The following is a 13,414-nucleotide window of genomic DNA, read 5'->3' as shown; positions in this document are numbered from 1 at the left end:
GCTATTCAGAACTCTACTGCATGACAATGAACTAGTCTAAAGCAGATACATTCTAGTTGTAACGTAACATTTTCCTGCTTACACTATTGTTTTAATTTACTGTACCCATCTTAGTGAATGTTTGTCAGCTAAAATATATCCAAATACAATGATAACATGTGGCTTAGGAATTAAATAAATTCATTTTTGGTCAGAACATTCTACAAAGATGACATGTCAAATGGAATTAAGCGTAAATTATTTCTTTAATAGTGCACCGTTCAACATCTTGCTATAAGCATTTATTTATTTAAGAAAGTAGAAATAAGGGCACTGCAGAGCATTGAGAAATAAATGAGCTCTAGTCTAGCTTTACAATGTAATTACAATGGAATTGGGTGTTTACTACAAAAACAATCACTTTTGAGAAAAGGCACATTTTCTATTTGTTCCATTCTTTTGGCATTCTCATGTTAACATTTCTACGAGTTAAGACACATATTTAAAGCAAAATATTTCCCGCTCTCCCACGGGTGTGGTTAAAGGGTCCAGTGTTACTGATTGGAGCATCAGGGGAGATCCTTGCAGCATTATAACCTATGGCACATTGGAAACTTTGCTATGGCACCATAGTAGGGTTCCAATATTCGGACTGCCCATGTACGTCATTTAGGGGTCTCCAGAAGTCACAACACCTGTTACACCTGGTGTGCCCCTTGTGACCCATGACCCTGCCTTGAAGACCCCTAGCCTCTGAGGTACGAAAGGCAATGCCAAGAACAGAACAGAAGTTAAACGATGCTGAATTGTGCTCCGGCTGCAAACTGAGGCATTCAACTCTTTCCTCTGAAAAACAAATAACTATTCAGTAGTGCAATGTATACTCCACTGAACAAAATTAAAAGTTGAAATAAAACATACACATTTTGAAACAAAATGTAGTAGATTTTTATTATTGTGAACACATAGAAAATTATATATTTGAATAAAAACCGCCGCAGTGTTCTGTAGTTAGTGACAATGCCCTACAAGGGATGCTAATCAAAATGTAAACAATTTTAAGGAAAAATTTATATCATAAAACTTGTTCACATTTCACTACATAAAGACATATAGGTGAACAAAACCAACAATGTTTTATAAATCTTTTTGTGTGTCTTTCTGTAATTTTCAGTACATTTTATGCTAAAGGTATATTTCAGGTAAAGGAATAAATTATTACAATTTGAGGTATAAACAATTTGGCTTCCCGGACTTATTTTGTGTTTTAGTAGCACAAAATGTTCTTTTTTTAACGAACACAGAGTTTTTCATGCAATAAAAAAATTGTAATGTTACTATCATATCAGAACCCTATTTAAAATGTAGGTAGCATATAAAATTGACATGCATCACTATAACATTATGTACTTAAGAGTTTTTTAACTTAAGCAATGTATGTTATTGTGATGTCATCGGATTTAGGTCATGTGATATTACTACTTGTGATGTCATTGGGTCAAATAAAGGTTATGTGATGTCACTTCCTCTACCCTGGTATTTTGGTGAATTGACACCCTTGGGAATACCCTTACCTCTGTGGGGATTGAATAATATTTCCAGTGCAGGGCCATCACAAGGACAGGCCAGCTGGGGATCTATTGTCTGAGCCTTTGCATTTTTAGGGCCTCTTGCTCCAGTACAACATTTTTTTTTTTAAATGAACATGGAAGCATGACCTGTTTTGTGGTGATGCAGATCTCCGGGCCCCACCACAGGGTGGAACAAAATACTTTGTTTTACCTCTCCCTTGCAAACATTTTTAGGTCTCGGCTCTAGACAGCACATGCTATGTCTTGAAAGAGACATGCTGTATATACTTTGTGGGCTTTCGCCCACCAATAGGCTTTCTATTTGCTGGCGCCATTGTCACTTTCCTAATCTTTCTCCCTATTTGTCCATGGCATGCATTCGTCATGCCTCTTCATGTGTTTAGCCCTCCCCAAGAGCATGGATCAACTGCTACTATCTATCCACTCCTCCCATTTAATGACTAGTTTAGGAACTTCTTTTTTCTTTGTTTAAGAGCCCTTCTCAGGAGTGGTAGTGTTTTCATTCGCTCTGAGCACAGCACTGTTTCTGTAAACAGCCCTGTAAATCATGTTTTTATCTTGTTTATTGTCCCATGCCCCAATCACTCCTCTCCCGCTGTCTCTTTCTCCATCCTGCACCCCTGTGTCTGCTTGCTATGTTCTTTTCTGACCGTAGTGAAATTGCTCTCCCCACTCTTCATTTCTTCGAATCTCGCCCCCTTATCACTCTCCTCCTGCTGTTGCTTGCTCCCTCCCATGCCACCATAGCTGCTTGCCTTGTTCTTCACAGACCAAAATGGAACAGGCCTGTAAATCATGTTCTTATTTTGTTTTTCAAGTCACAGCATGTTTTTCAATTACCAGGAGAGCATTTGCGGGGAGAGAGCGGGAAAGTCAGCAAATCCCTCCATGGTCTCTATTGGTTTGCAAGGTCACGTGACCGCTTCATTTCAGCTGCTTTTCACTCACTCATTCTCACCCCTTCTCACCTCTGAGATAGTTACAAAAAACAGGAACAAGCCACAACAAGCTCGCTGTTACAAATGATCAGTAAAAGGATTACTGGAAGATTAAATAAACAAAGGTATTTTCAAAAGACAGCACTTTGCCGTTGAGAAGTAGGTTTGGTAAATGTTGATGCCAGCACCCAAGTAAATTCACATAACTCAGAGTTTGAAACTGCAACCTACCAGGGGCACATCAAACAGGCACTTTAAACTTGCACAGTGTCTAAGCCCTGTGCGAACCATAATAGCAGTGGTAACAAATAATACAATACTAGTACGCAACACGTTAAGGCTGACATATCCAAGTACTGCAAGAATTTGTTGCGGTTACACAAATTGACAGAATTAATGTTATCATTTTAGAACATCCAAAGGCCAAATGAGCACTGCCAGGATCCGGCCATATGACACAGTGATAACAGTACAGTAACCTAATGAGCTGACTTACCACTTTCTTGCAATGGCCTTGACATCTAGGTGGTTATTGTAAATCTGATTAACTGACTGGAAGGGAGATATGGTTAGACCATACCATGTTTATGTCAAACCAAATAGACACAACAGTGACCCGCAAAATACCATGTAGTAGGAAGAGGTAAAAGATTTAATAAAGGATTCCTCAATTTGAATCGATGTATGCTTTGTTCTCTGCATTTTGATGATTGTTGACCTTGCTACTTCTTGCCAGTCGGATAGCTCGGTGGGTTGAATGCCTGCAGCAGGCATATGTGTGTAACATGCAAATCACAAATATGAATTGCACTAAAGCAGACAGTACCTTCTGTTCTTGAGAGGTGAACAAAATAAGTATCATGATTTTACTAGGTAATTTTGGTAGCACTCATTAAAGGAAATGGACACATGTCATATTCTGTTTTGCTCTGTCAAATGGTAAACTTAATTGCATTTAATTTGATTTAAATTCATGTATGCCCGTGGTCAAACAAAAGAGTATTGGTGCATCAGCTGCGAGGATTTGGGTGCTGCATCTGCTTTGGGAACACTTATCACCTGCTATGCAATGCTGAAACACAGTAACATTGACAAAGCAAATAGCTCTTGCATTGCTGAGGCAGATTGGCCTTGCCAATGATTGTTAATGAGTGGATTAGCTCAGCATAAGGATGCTTTTTTGCTTTTTGCCTACTTCATAAGTATATTAAATCCTTAATTAAACATCAGATCCTTGTTTCGCAAGAGTATTTGCTTCGGGAACCAAAAATGCTTCTGAAAATCCTTTTCCAATGTCTTTCTCACCCTAATTGCCAACTCTTAAAAAATAAATGCTCTGGTAATGCATTTACAGTTGGGTGCACAAAAGAAACAATCGTATTTTTCAGGGATTTTAAGAGATGGGGTTTCTTATGTAGACAATATGTTTGAAATGTAAAAAAAGGTTACGAAAATCAATATACGCTCACTCATTTATGTAAACTTAATGGCTGGGTGTTGTCTGAGGGGACAAACTAGTGACTGTGCACACAATCAGTTGTTGTCAAGTTAAGAATGGCAGGTGTAAGAACTGCAAAAAAAAGAAGTAAATCTAGGTAAACAATAGGTATTCACATACACTAGTGTGAATGTGCTCAGTCTTTTGAAAATTATTCCAAAACTGGAGTAATACTTGTATAGAAAACTTTAATTGCAAAAGCCAAATACAATAAATTATGGCTATTTTAAAACGTGATGTGGACATTTTATGTCTGTGTTTTAAAAATTGCGTTGACCATTGATCTATCTTAATGCAAATTTCTACATTAATTTTAATGATGTGTTTTGTGTACTACTTGATTTTATGAGACAATATGATTGAATTTGTAATTTTAAATCGTATCTTCTACTGGAGGTATCTTAACAACTGGACAATGATGGTGGTGGTATGCATTTTCTTGCAGGCGCTGTGGTGGCTACTTGCTTTGCTCATGATGTTACAGTGCAGACAAATCCAAGAGTTCAGCTTTGGGCCCAGAACTCTGAAGGATGCGCTTATCTCTACCAATCCAGCCTTGCAGGAGCTCTACGCTAAAGCCTTCTCTAGTGCCGACAAACTCTTCCTCTCGGAGGCCTACAACCCACAAAGGACACTGTTCTCTACTCTTCAAATAAGGACAGCTTTTGATTGGCTTATCAGTCACCCAGACGCTCCGCAGGACTTTGAAGATTTTTATTATACTCTCCTGCAGAGAAAAAAGAACCCTTATCGAAAGCACATCTACCTTCAACCGATAGGTAATATTATAAAGGTACCATGGAAAAAGCATCATAGTTCCTCAGAGAAGACCTAAAATGAGAGACATTTTGTAAGGGGTAGATGCATGCTTTTTATAGATGAAAAATTGCAAAGTTATATGCATACGCTTTACCTCCAAGAAATAGAAAGCAGTTGGTTGGTCAAGCCTGAGGTGCACAGGTGTACAAGAAAAGCTGGAATATGAGATTGATGGGCAGCATGCCTTCTTTCAGTCTTTAACAGAATAATTTTCATGATTAGTTGCTGACACTATTTTATTGAACTGACCTAAAATAAAGTTTCAAAGCAGTACAAAAAAGCCAAATCATTGTACAACCATGAAATTTTATTTTTAGTTAGTTCAATTAACGATATTAGTTCCCAGAGTATTTGAAGTGGGTTGCAAGCTGAAATCCCTATATTGAACAGGGAAAGATGCTTGCACAAGCTTGACCAAGTTTAAATTTACTCAGTTACTGTATTTCTAGAAATAGGTTTCTGCAATGAGAAGTTTGCGTACAAATCGAATAACCTTTTTCATCATCAAGGCTTTCTTTTTAGGTTTCACCTACTAGACAGCGTACGTTCTGTCTGCTACTCAATGTTTTGGTAGCTTCCAGGTGGCTTTGAGCTCTGCATTGCTTAGCATTAGTTGACTCTATTGCCACTCTGATTTTGCTCTTTTCTTAATTGTCAGCTTGTGTGGGCTTTCCTTCCTCGTCTTGTGTTTACCCCTCCCTTGTAGCATAGATGCATAACTTGTGCCCTTCCAGTGCTCGTTTTCCAAGCACTACTTTTTTTTTGTTTAAGCCCTCCACCAGCGTGCATGTGTTTTCCATGTAATTCTCTCCCCCACTGGGTTCCTTGTTCTAGCCTCTCACCCGTGTGCTTCTCCACATTGCTCTCTTGCACAGATTTGCTTATCTCCCACATGCACCCTCTATGTTTCTTCTGACACCCATAAGTACCCTCCAGGTTGCTTTGGCGCTCTTTCGCTCTATATTGTTTTCCCCACCTGAGCCCTACGTGTTTCTACTTCCCCACCCATGCTTTCAGTGTTGCTTCCCCCACAGGGCCCTTCCGTGTTCCTTCCTCCGCCCAAGTTGCTTCCATCCCTCAAGTTGTATTACCCCACCCACTTAAAAAAAAGTACGCTCCAACTAAGATTGGTAACGGAAAAGAAAAAAAGTGGCCTTGCCTTATTAAAGGTGCATGCATACGTGTTACGTGTGCCTACAAAATGATGTGACCGGCCGCGTCAATTTTTTTAAAGAAAATTCTTTAGCCAGTGTGCACAGCTTCAGGGATGCTGCTGTGCAGCTTGGCTTAAAACCACTGGCCAAGCTGAATAAGTCCCAAAGGCAAGACTTATTGACTTTGCCAATGCTTGTTTCTAACTAGGTTTTGCGCCTTCTGGGAAAAGTGCTTCTGACCAAGGAAAGCAAGTACATTAGCAGAAAGTATATCACATGGTTTATGGTATAAGTCACTGTTGCAACTTAGTTCAATCTGAACATCTGTGAATTCCAAGCGAGGCAGAAATTTGTTGCAAAAGTTAAAATAACCAGCTCAATCAATTTTCCCAACTTTCTTTATGAACAGGTTGTTTATTATTGGTTGTGATATCACAGAACACCTCATAATATTACAGCATAGCATACATTAAGTGAAAGGATTTCTATGGTAACAGCATGTGGTTTTGTGCACTGCCTTTTGTGTTCTTTGGTGTTGTTTTAGTGTTGAATGTATGCCAAATGGACCATGTATGACTTTTCTTCTGAGTTATAAGTTTACAAAATTCTTTTGAAGTGTCTTCACTTAAAATGTATATGTAATCTTCTGAGAGCTTACAAAAGAGCTCCTATGTTCTGTTTCCGATCTGTTTGAAGGGGATGTTGCACATTGCTATTGATTAAAATGGAAGTGCTAGAATAAATGTTTAGATTGTTTGTCATTACCAAGAAGGCATTTGGATTTTTATTTTTATTTTATATGCTATTGAGATTGATCGTAACTTTTGAAAAATTAAGGCTTTTTTATCTTGAATTGTGATCAGTCATTATTATTCAGTAGTTCTCATTATAGATGGTATAGCATGTGGTCTTACAGAGTTTAATTCTTCTCTGTTGTGGTAATATATTGAATGGTTTGTTGATGAAAAAAAGAATTTATAGAAATCAATCAAACAGTTAATTCTTCTCTTTGTTATTAGGCTGGTGTTTTGTGCTACGTTCCCTTCCCACTATGTTTTTCTTGATGAGGTTTTGTGTAAATATTAAACATGCCTGGCTGACATTTCTAAATGTATTACAAATAAAAGTTTTTTTGTTGAAATGTTGTAAAGTATTAATGGACTAATGGTGTATTGTAAAACAGAATAAATCTGACATAGTGTATTGTTAGCATTTTATGAGTTAGTTATCGTCCTCTTTTTGGCCAATTAAAAGGCCTGTTAATTTGTCATGAAAAGAAACATTCAGATAAAAATTGATGTTTTGTACTTATTCTCATGAACAATACAACATGCATCTTTCCACAAAAAAGGATAGTGCCGGATGGCAGTAGTCTGGAAACTGAACTACATTCTGACTTTCTTTTAAACAGTTAATAATTAGAAATCAGTTTTTTATCAGTTGACAGTAAGAACACTAAAATGAGTTAATTGCTCAGGCAAAAACATACAAAATATTCAGAGTCAAAATGTTATGCAAGGCAAAATGTGATAGTAAAATGGGGGAAAGATGTTCATAACTACAATATTAGAAGTTAGTTCATCCTGGTGGCACTAACCTATCTGTTATAGCTATTAGTGTACAGTGGCCTCAGCATACGATCAGCAAATATTCTTGCTTAGCGATGTTTATTTAGAAGTATGAACATTTGCGTCTCTGTACATCTTATCCTCAAAATTCAGACATCTATGAGTTCATAATTTGCTGACTTGCTACCCTGAATTTTGTTTTATTAACTGTCTATATACAAATCTATACCTTTCCTCTGAAAATTAAGTGCCATTAGACAACCCCTAGCTTCTTATTCTATGGCATTGAAATGCTTTCCACAAAAAGACCGGGATAGAAGAATGGATATCATACACAACTTCACTTACCCAATGACATTACACAAAGTAAGGTTTCTCTTTCACTCATGGGCCTTGTTTTATGGGTCTCGTTGTACTTTTAGTCACTAGAGAATTAACAACAGCAAATGATAGAAATATGGATCTCAAAGCTGTTAAACCATAAGTGTTTTTAAGAAATTGAAAGAATAAAAATATATTTACATTTTCAACATCTTCAATTTTGATTGCTTTAGCTAAAGATCTGTTATTTTGATTACAAAAGTCTACTCCTGTTCAATAAAGCCATGTAATTTTCTCCTATAAGTGCACAATACTAAATGTGTGTTCATAACAGGAGCTATTATTTACCCAGCAGAGAATTATTGATGTACACATACCATGAGTCCAGTACATGATTCATAAATATCAGTTTCTGCATCTTTGTAGACTTCCTACAACAATTAAGCTCTCCAAAACTATGTGCTAAGCTTGGTCACTTTAATAAAAGGCCTAATTTCTAGAACAATAACTCTGTGAAAAAAGGTGTACATTTTTCACTGGTACCCCGAAATGGGTCAACTAGTGAAGATGATCCCCTCTGCTTTCTACTAAATAAGTTTCATAGGGGCCTATTCACAAACTGCATTTTGTAATATCTAATGAACTACAGTAACACTAATTACTACAATATGCAATTCTCAAACCTGTGATTGGAATTTCCCACCTCTCCCAAATTTTCTATGACAAGATTTCCTCACATTCAAGTTTACGTCTTAGTAGCAAATGTGGGAGGCAACATAGTGAGTGGCAACAAAGTGAGTGGCTGGAAAACAGGAGGGGTTTAAGGAATTGTAAACAGGAGTTTAGGAACATACTTGCTAAAACAAACAGCCATCTACAAAAGAGTAAAACCATTGCTATTCAGACTCTACACTTCTAAAGTTAATACAGATCAAAAATGTCAAAAACTGTTAAAAATGTACCCATCCTAAGTCTAGCACTACACAACCAAATTCAAAGGTATGCAACACAATCCAGTATAAAATAATGGAGGTGCCGACTTAAAATAACACTCTACATGAAATAATATTAAATACATACAATTATTAATATTACATATAGTTTATATTAAATTAAAATCATGTTTTTTATTATGTTAAAAAATAACTACCTTACTAAAAAAATATTGACATAAAACGTGTATTTAACATTTAAAATTACTTTAAACTAATTGTCAACAATTTTTTAAAGAATTTACTAAATATTAATTACATGTTGGAATGATAACAAGGGCGGGATTTAAAAACATATTTTAAAAATAGTTTTATAAATTAAATATAAATGTTTCATTATTTAATATTTAATAAACATTTGATGAGTTTATGTGCTGTAACATTTTACTTTGTGTTAATAATAATCAATATAAATTAATTTACAATTTTATTTTACCTTGAGATAATTTTAATATCTTTGCGGAACAAATGATACATTTTATCGAGTCAATTTGAATAAACTGTATCACTTTTCTCTATACTTTACAAACTGGAATTCTCTGCTCCGGTGATGGAGCTCTCCACCTACGTAAGAAAAATTACTAGTAGTAACTTTACATTTATAACTTCAGTATAAGATGTGACAGGTAAGACTACACTTAGGTGTAAAACTATAGTCAGAAATGGTGAATTGCAAATAAAGTGTAGTCCTACATTAAAGTAGATAATGGTGATTAGCGTAAAAGTGTAGATTTATACCCAAGTTTCAAGAGCAAGTTTACATATGAGTAAATCTGAATGTGTAACTCTACCTTTAAGAACAGGGCACTTAGTGTGGCGGAGTAGGTGAATTATTGATGAGGAGGGGCTAGAAGAGAACAATGGATAGAACAAGACAGTGATGAGAAGGGGTTGTATGCAACAAGGGTGACAACCCCCCTCCAGGTCATTATGAACACTATACGCAGTCCTGAAATTTCACCTACTAATCATAGTACTCCGGTCTGTTGGTCTAATGAGTTGAACTGGAGCAGAGTAACACTACACCACCCAGAATTTATTAGGTTATCACATGAAGGTCCAGGACTGGAGTTAAGGCCCATAATGACTTGGTGGGTGGTGGAAAATTGATCAAATAGAGAGAAGGGCAGTGACTGGTAGTGAGTGGGTGGAAATGCAATATACCTGTGTCCCTGGCAATGACAAGAATTGGACTGAAATGGTGATGCAGGTAGAAGTAGTTGTGAGTTGGGCAGAACATTTATCGTAAGAGGTCTGAGGCAAGATATATTCAGGATCCATGTTGGGCATATATGTGGAGCATGGCCGGATACTAACAAGGGGAGGTTTGGAGCGATGAAAGGCATTTCCCATCCTCTTCCACCCCTGTGCACTCCAAAGAACGTTCTTGTTGTTGAGCCCTGGAATATCGTTTGTTTACAGATTAACTGCTTGAAAACTGAAATGTAAAAGATATGGAAAGAGCCTGAAATTGCCCCTTTGGTCCACCTTTTTGCTCATTCCCTACAATGGCACATCTAAATGCATGTAACACAGTTTTGGCTAATTCTGATAATTCTGCTTTCAGATCTGGATGAAGGGACAGCTTCCATCTCACTGCTGGACTCTCTCAGAAGCTGTGTTGAGTCTTTCTTCCTGGGGCTGTGTGTGAAGTGCCTGCCCTCTGTTCCTATCTCTTCCCTTAACTGTCACTCGCGACACAACCAGGGGTCAGGGAAATTACAGATCCATGCAGGTGAGGTGAATATCAATTTATATGACTTCTTTTTTGTCTGGAGGTGGCCACTCTAGATGCGACTGTTTTATCAGTCAATGCACCTGTACTGATTTTAACATCCTAAGTTCAGAAAATAAGGCACAGGACTGAGGAGTATTCTCCCAACCCTTTGGACTATTTTCCCACCTTATGTAAGAGCACATGCTTGTTAGGTCCATTTTCTGTAAAAATATATTGTCTAAGTGATATATTAATTGCTGAGTGGTAGAAGCTTTACTTCAGAGCACTGGAAGCAAAAACATAACTCTAGAAAAAGAAAGAAAAGTACAATGAAATAATAAAATTGGGCTAATTTATCAAAGTGTCTCTGATTAATCAAATGCCAGTGTTAACTACAGATACGTTCAGGATAGCATGACCCTTATTTCTGAAGAAGCGAGAAATTAAATAATGTTCACAGGGGGCATATTATTTGTTCTGGAGTTTTTTCTGGACTGCTTTTCTCATGCGTGACGTCACTCTGAATATTTTGTGTTTCTTTCACCCCTATTGGAAAGGATGTGTTTACTACAAGTGACAAGGGGCTGTGGGTAGATACATTTATGAAATCTCTTTGGCCAGTAACATTGGGAAACATTAAATACATGTTTAAGAAGAAAGTTTGAGGTTCTTCCCTTAGGAATCAATGGGTAAAGATGTGAAAAATGTGTAACTGATGGGCCACTATTGTCGTTGAAACAGGGTTTAAAGACAAGGTGCTGTCCTGAAAAAGATGAATGTACATTCATGCATGTATGTCTGTGTATGTGATATTGAATATTTGATGGGCAGGTGGAAATTCTGGAGTGTTGGATAGTGACAGGTGGAATCTGTTCTGCAATATTTGATACTGACACCTGTGGGAAAATGTGGGGCAAGAAGACATACTTTTTCAACTCCCAGTGGTATGATGGTTCTGTTATTGAATAAACATAATGGAAGCCAAAAATGGCATTTACATCTCTTTTCATTGGCAATCGGGCTGGCACATTGACACACATCCATTTCACACCTCCTTTGTGACCTGCATTTACAAACGTTTCATAAATCTTTGTGGACATTTCCACACATTGATTGCTTTCTTTGCAACTTGGAGGACCCATCTGCAAGTACAAGTGCTAGTTTATTTTTAGGTATCACCTAAGACAGTGCATGCATTGTTGCTTGCGCCCAAAACTTTTTTAAACCATCTTTGTTGAGATTTTATGCAGTATGGTACCAAAGGTGTTATCATCAAACAAATGTGCCAACAGTGGAATTGCCAGTATGGTGTAGCGTGACTCATTACATGCAAACAATTGTAAATGATGCCATGGCAGTTCAGATTTAAGGGAACAGAACATAGGGCCCGATTCACAGAACTAACTTAAGACAAAATCCTAAACTTACTACTTTTGGTATTCACAGAAGTTAGGATTTTGTCTTAAATCTGTCTTAAGTCTGTCTTAAGACAAACTTAAGACAAAATCCTAACTACTGTGAATACCAAAAGTAGTAAGTTTAGGATTTTGCCTTAAGTTAGTTCTGTGAATCGGACCCTTTGTAGGCCATTCAATATGGACGCAATGGGGCACCTCCATATTCCACAAGCTTCCTAGTGATGGAGCAACATGGCCTTGGCCCTCCCGCATTTGATGGTCGCTGGTTGCCAGCTGTTCGTGCTTCGAAGGGCCTGGCCTTCCAGTACATTGCATATGTCGTGCCATTAACAATGCTAGATCAATGAAGCGGGTAGAGGCGCCACCAGCTGTCTGGCGCTAATATAGGCCTAGCAGTCTGCTAGTCACATTGTTCAGGTCAATGCGACCTGTGGCTCTGGCGAGGACATCCGTCACGTCTTCCCAGCGGGGGAGGGCGATGGGCGAATCCAAAAACATATGTAACATGCCTGCTTTAGGAGCATAGCAGTGTGGACAGTTGGGTGAAAATACAGGGTAGATTATAAGTAGTTTGGCTGGGGTAAGGTATGCCCTGTGGAGATAGTTATGCTGTATATTTTCAAAGCAGGTATAGCGGGAAACCTTTCGAGGGCATGCCATTTTTGTTTCTCATTCCATTTGGGCTAGTTCACGACTGATGTCTTGCTCCCAGGCTTGCCATTGCATCTCTAGAGGATCCTGAGTTTTATGTGAATGGGCCCTAGCAAGACAGGTCATTAGCCGGCGGCCAGCGCCCATAGTGTAAAATGTATGGTTTAGCGCGTGTGGATCGGACTCTGTGTCCACTATGCACCACAGTCGCCCGAGCTCTCCCGTTAGTTGTCTATACACCAAGATCGGACTCTGTGTCCACTATGCACCACAGTCGCCCGAGCTCTCCCGTTAGTTGTCTATACAGCAAGAATTGGCACACTGGGGGATCCGTGTGCTTCATCAATTAATCAAATGGGCTGAGGGCCCCGTCATGGAACAGCTCCTCTTGGATGTCCACCCCCACTGCTTCCCAGAGATCTACACACTCCCGTCCCTATTTCTGCCCGAGAAGCCCATATAAAGTGCAAGGTGATCTTCCGAGAATATTGTGGCATGCCCATCATGACCCGTGGTGGCTTCTTATAACGCTCATGTGCCACTCTCAGGCCACTAGTGGACGAAGTTAACACAGCATTGGGGAGAAAGAGTCCTTAGGTGAGTCGAAGCGCCCACTCCTCCAGTCTCAGGCCTGTCTCTGCCAAATGGCGCCCGTCCAGCCAGCCATCATGCGGGCAGGTGAAGCTGCGACGTCACATAGTAATACTCAAACACCAGAGTGCCCAACCCCCCCCACTCACTCTGTCAGAAGCTGCAATTTTTAGCCC

The 13,414-nt window shown here is 38.5% G+C and overlaps 1 protein-coding gene across 1 annotated transcript in view; it reads left to right on the top strand.

The window, feature by feature from the left end:
- The first annotated feature begins 4,479 nt into the window (after positions 1-4,479).
- AMZ1 (archaelysin family metallopeptidase 1) overlaps positions 4,480-13,414 on the top strand; it is a 91,703-nt gene continuing 82,768 nt past the window's right edge. The window contains exons 1-2 of the mRNA XM_086942394.1: positions 4,480-4,786; positions 10,429-10,596. Of these exons, the coding sequence (XP_086798520.1) occupies positions 4,480-4,786; positions 10,429-10,596 (475 nt within the window). The remainder of the gene's footprint in view (positions 4,787-10,428; positions 10,597-13,414) is intronic.

The sequence above is a fragment of the Lissotriton vulgaris genome, chromosome 10, assembly GCF_964263255.1.
Source record: "Lissotriton vulgaris chromosome 10, aLisVul1.2, whole genome shotgun sequence".
NCBI classification, from domain to species: Eukaryota; Metazoa; Chordata; class Amphibia; order Caudata; family Salamandridae; genus Lissotriton; species Lissotriton vulgaris.
The sequence above is the reverse complement of the archived record's forward strand: the minus strand, read 5'-3'. Positions and strand labels throughout refer to the sequence as shown.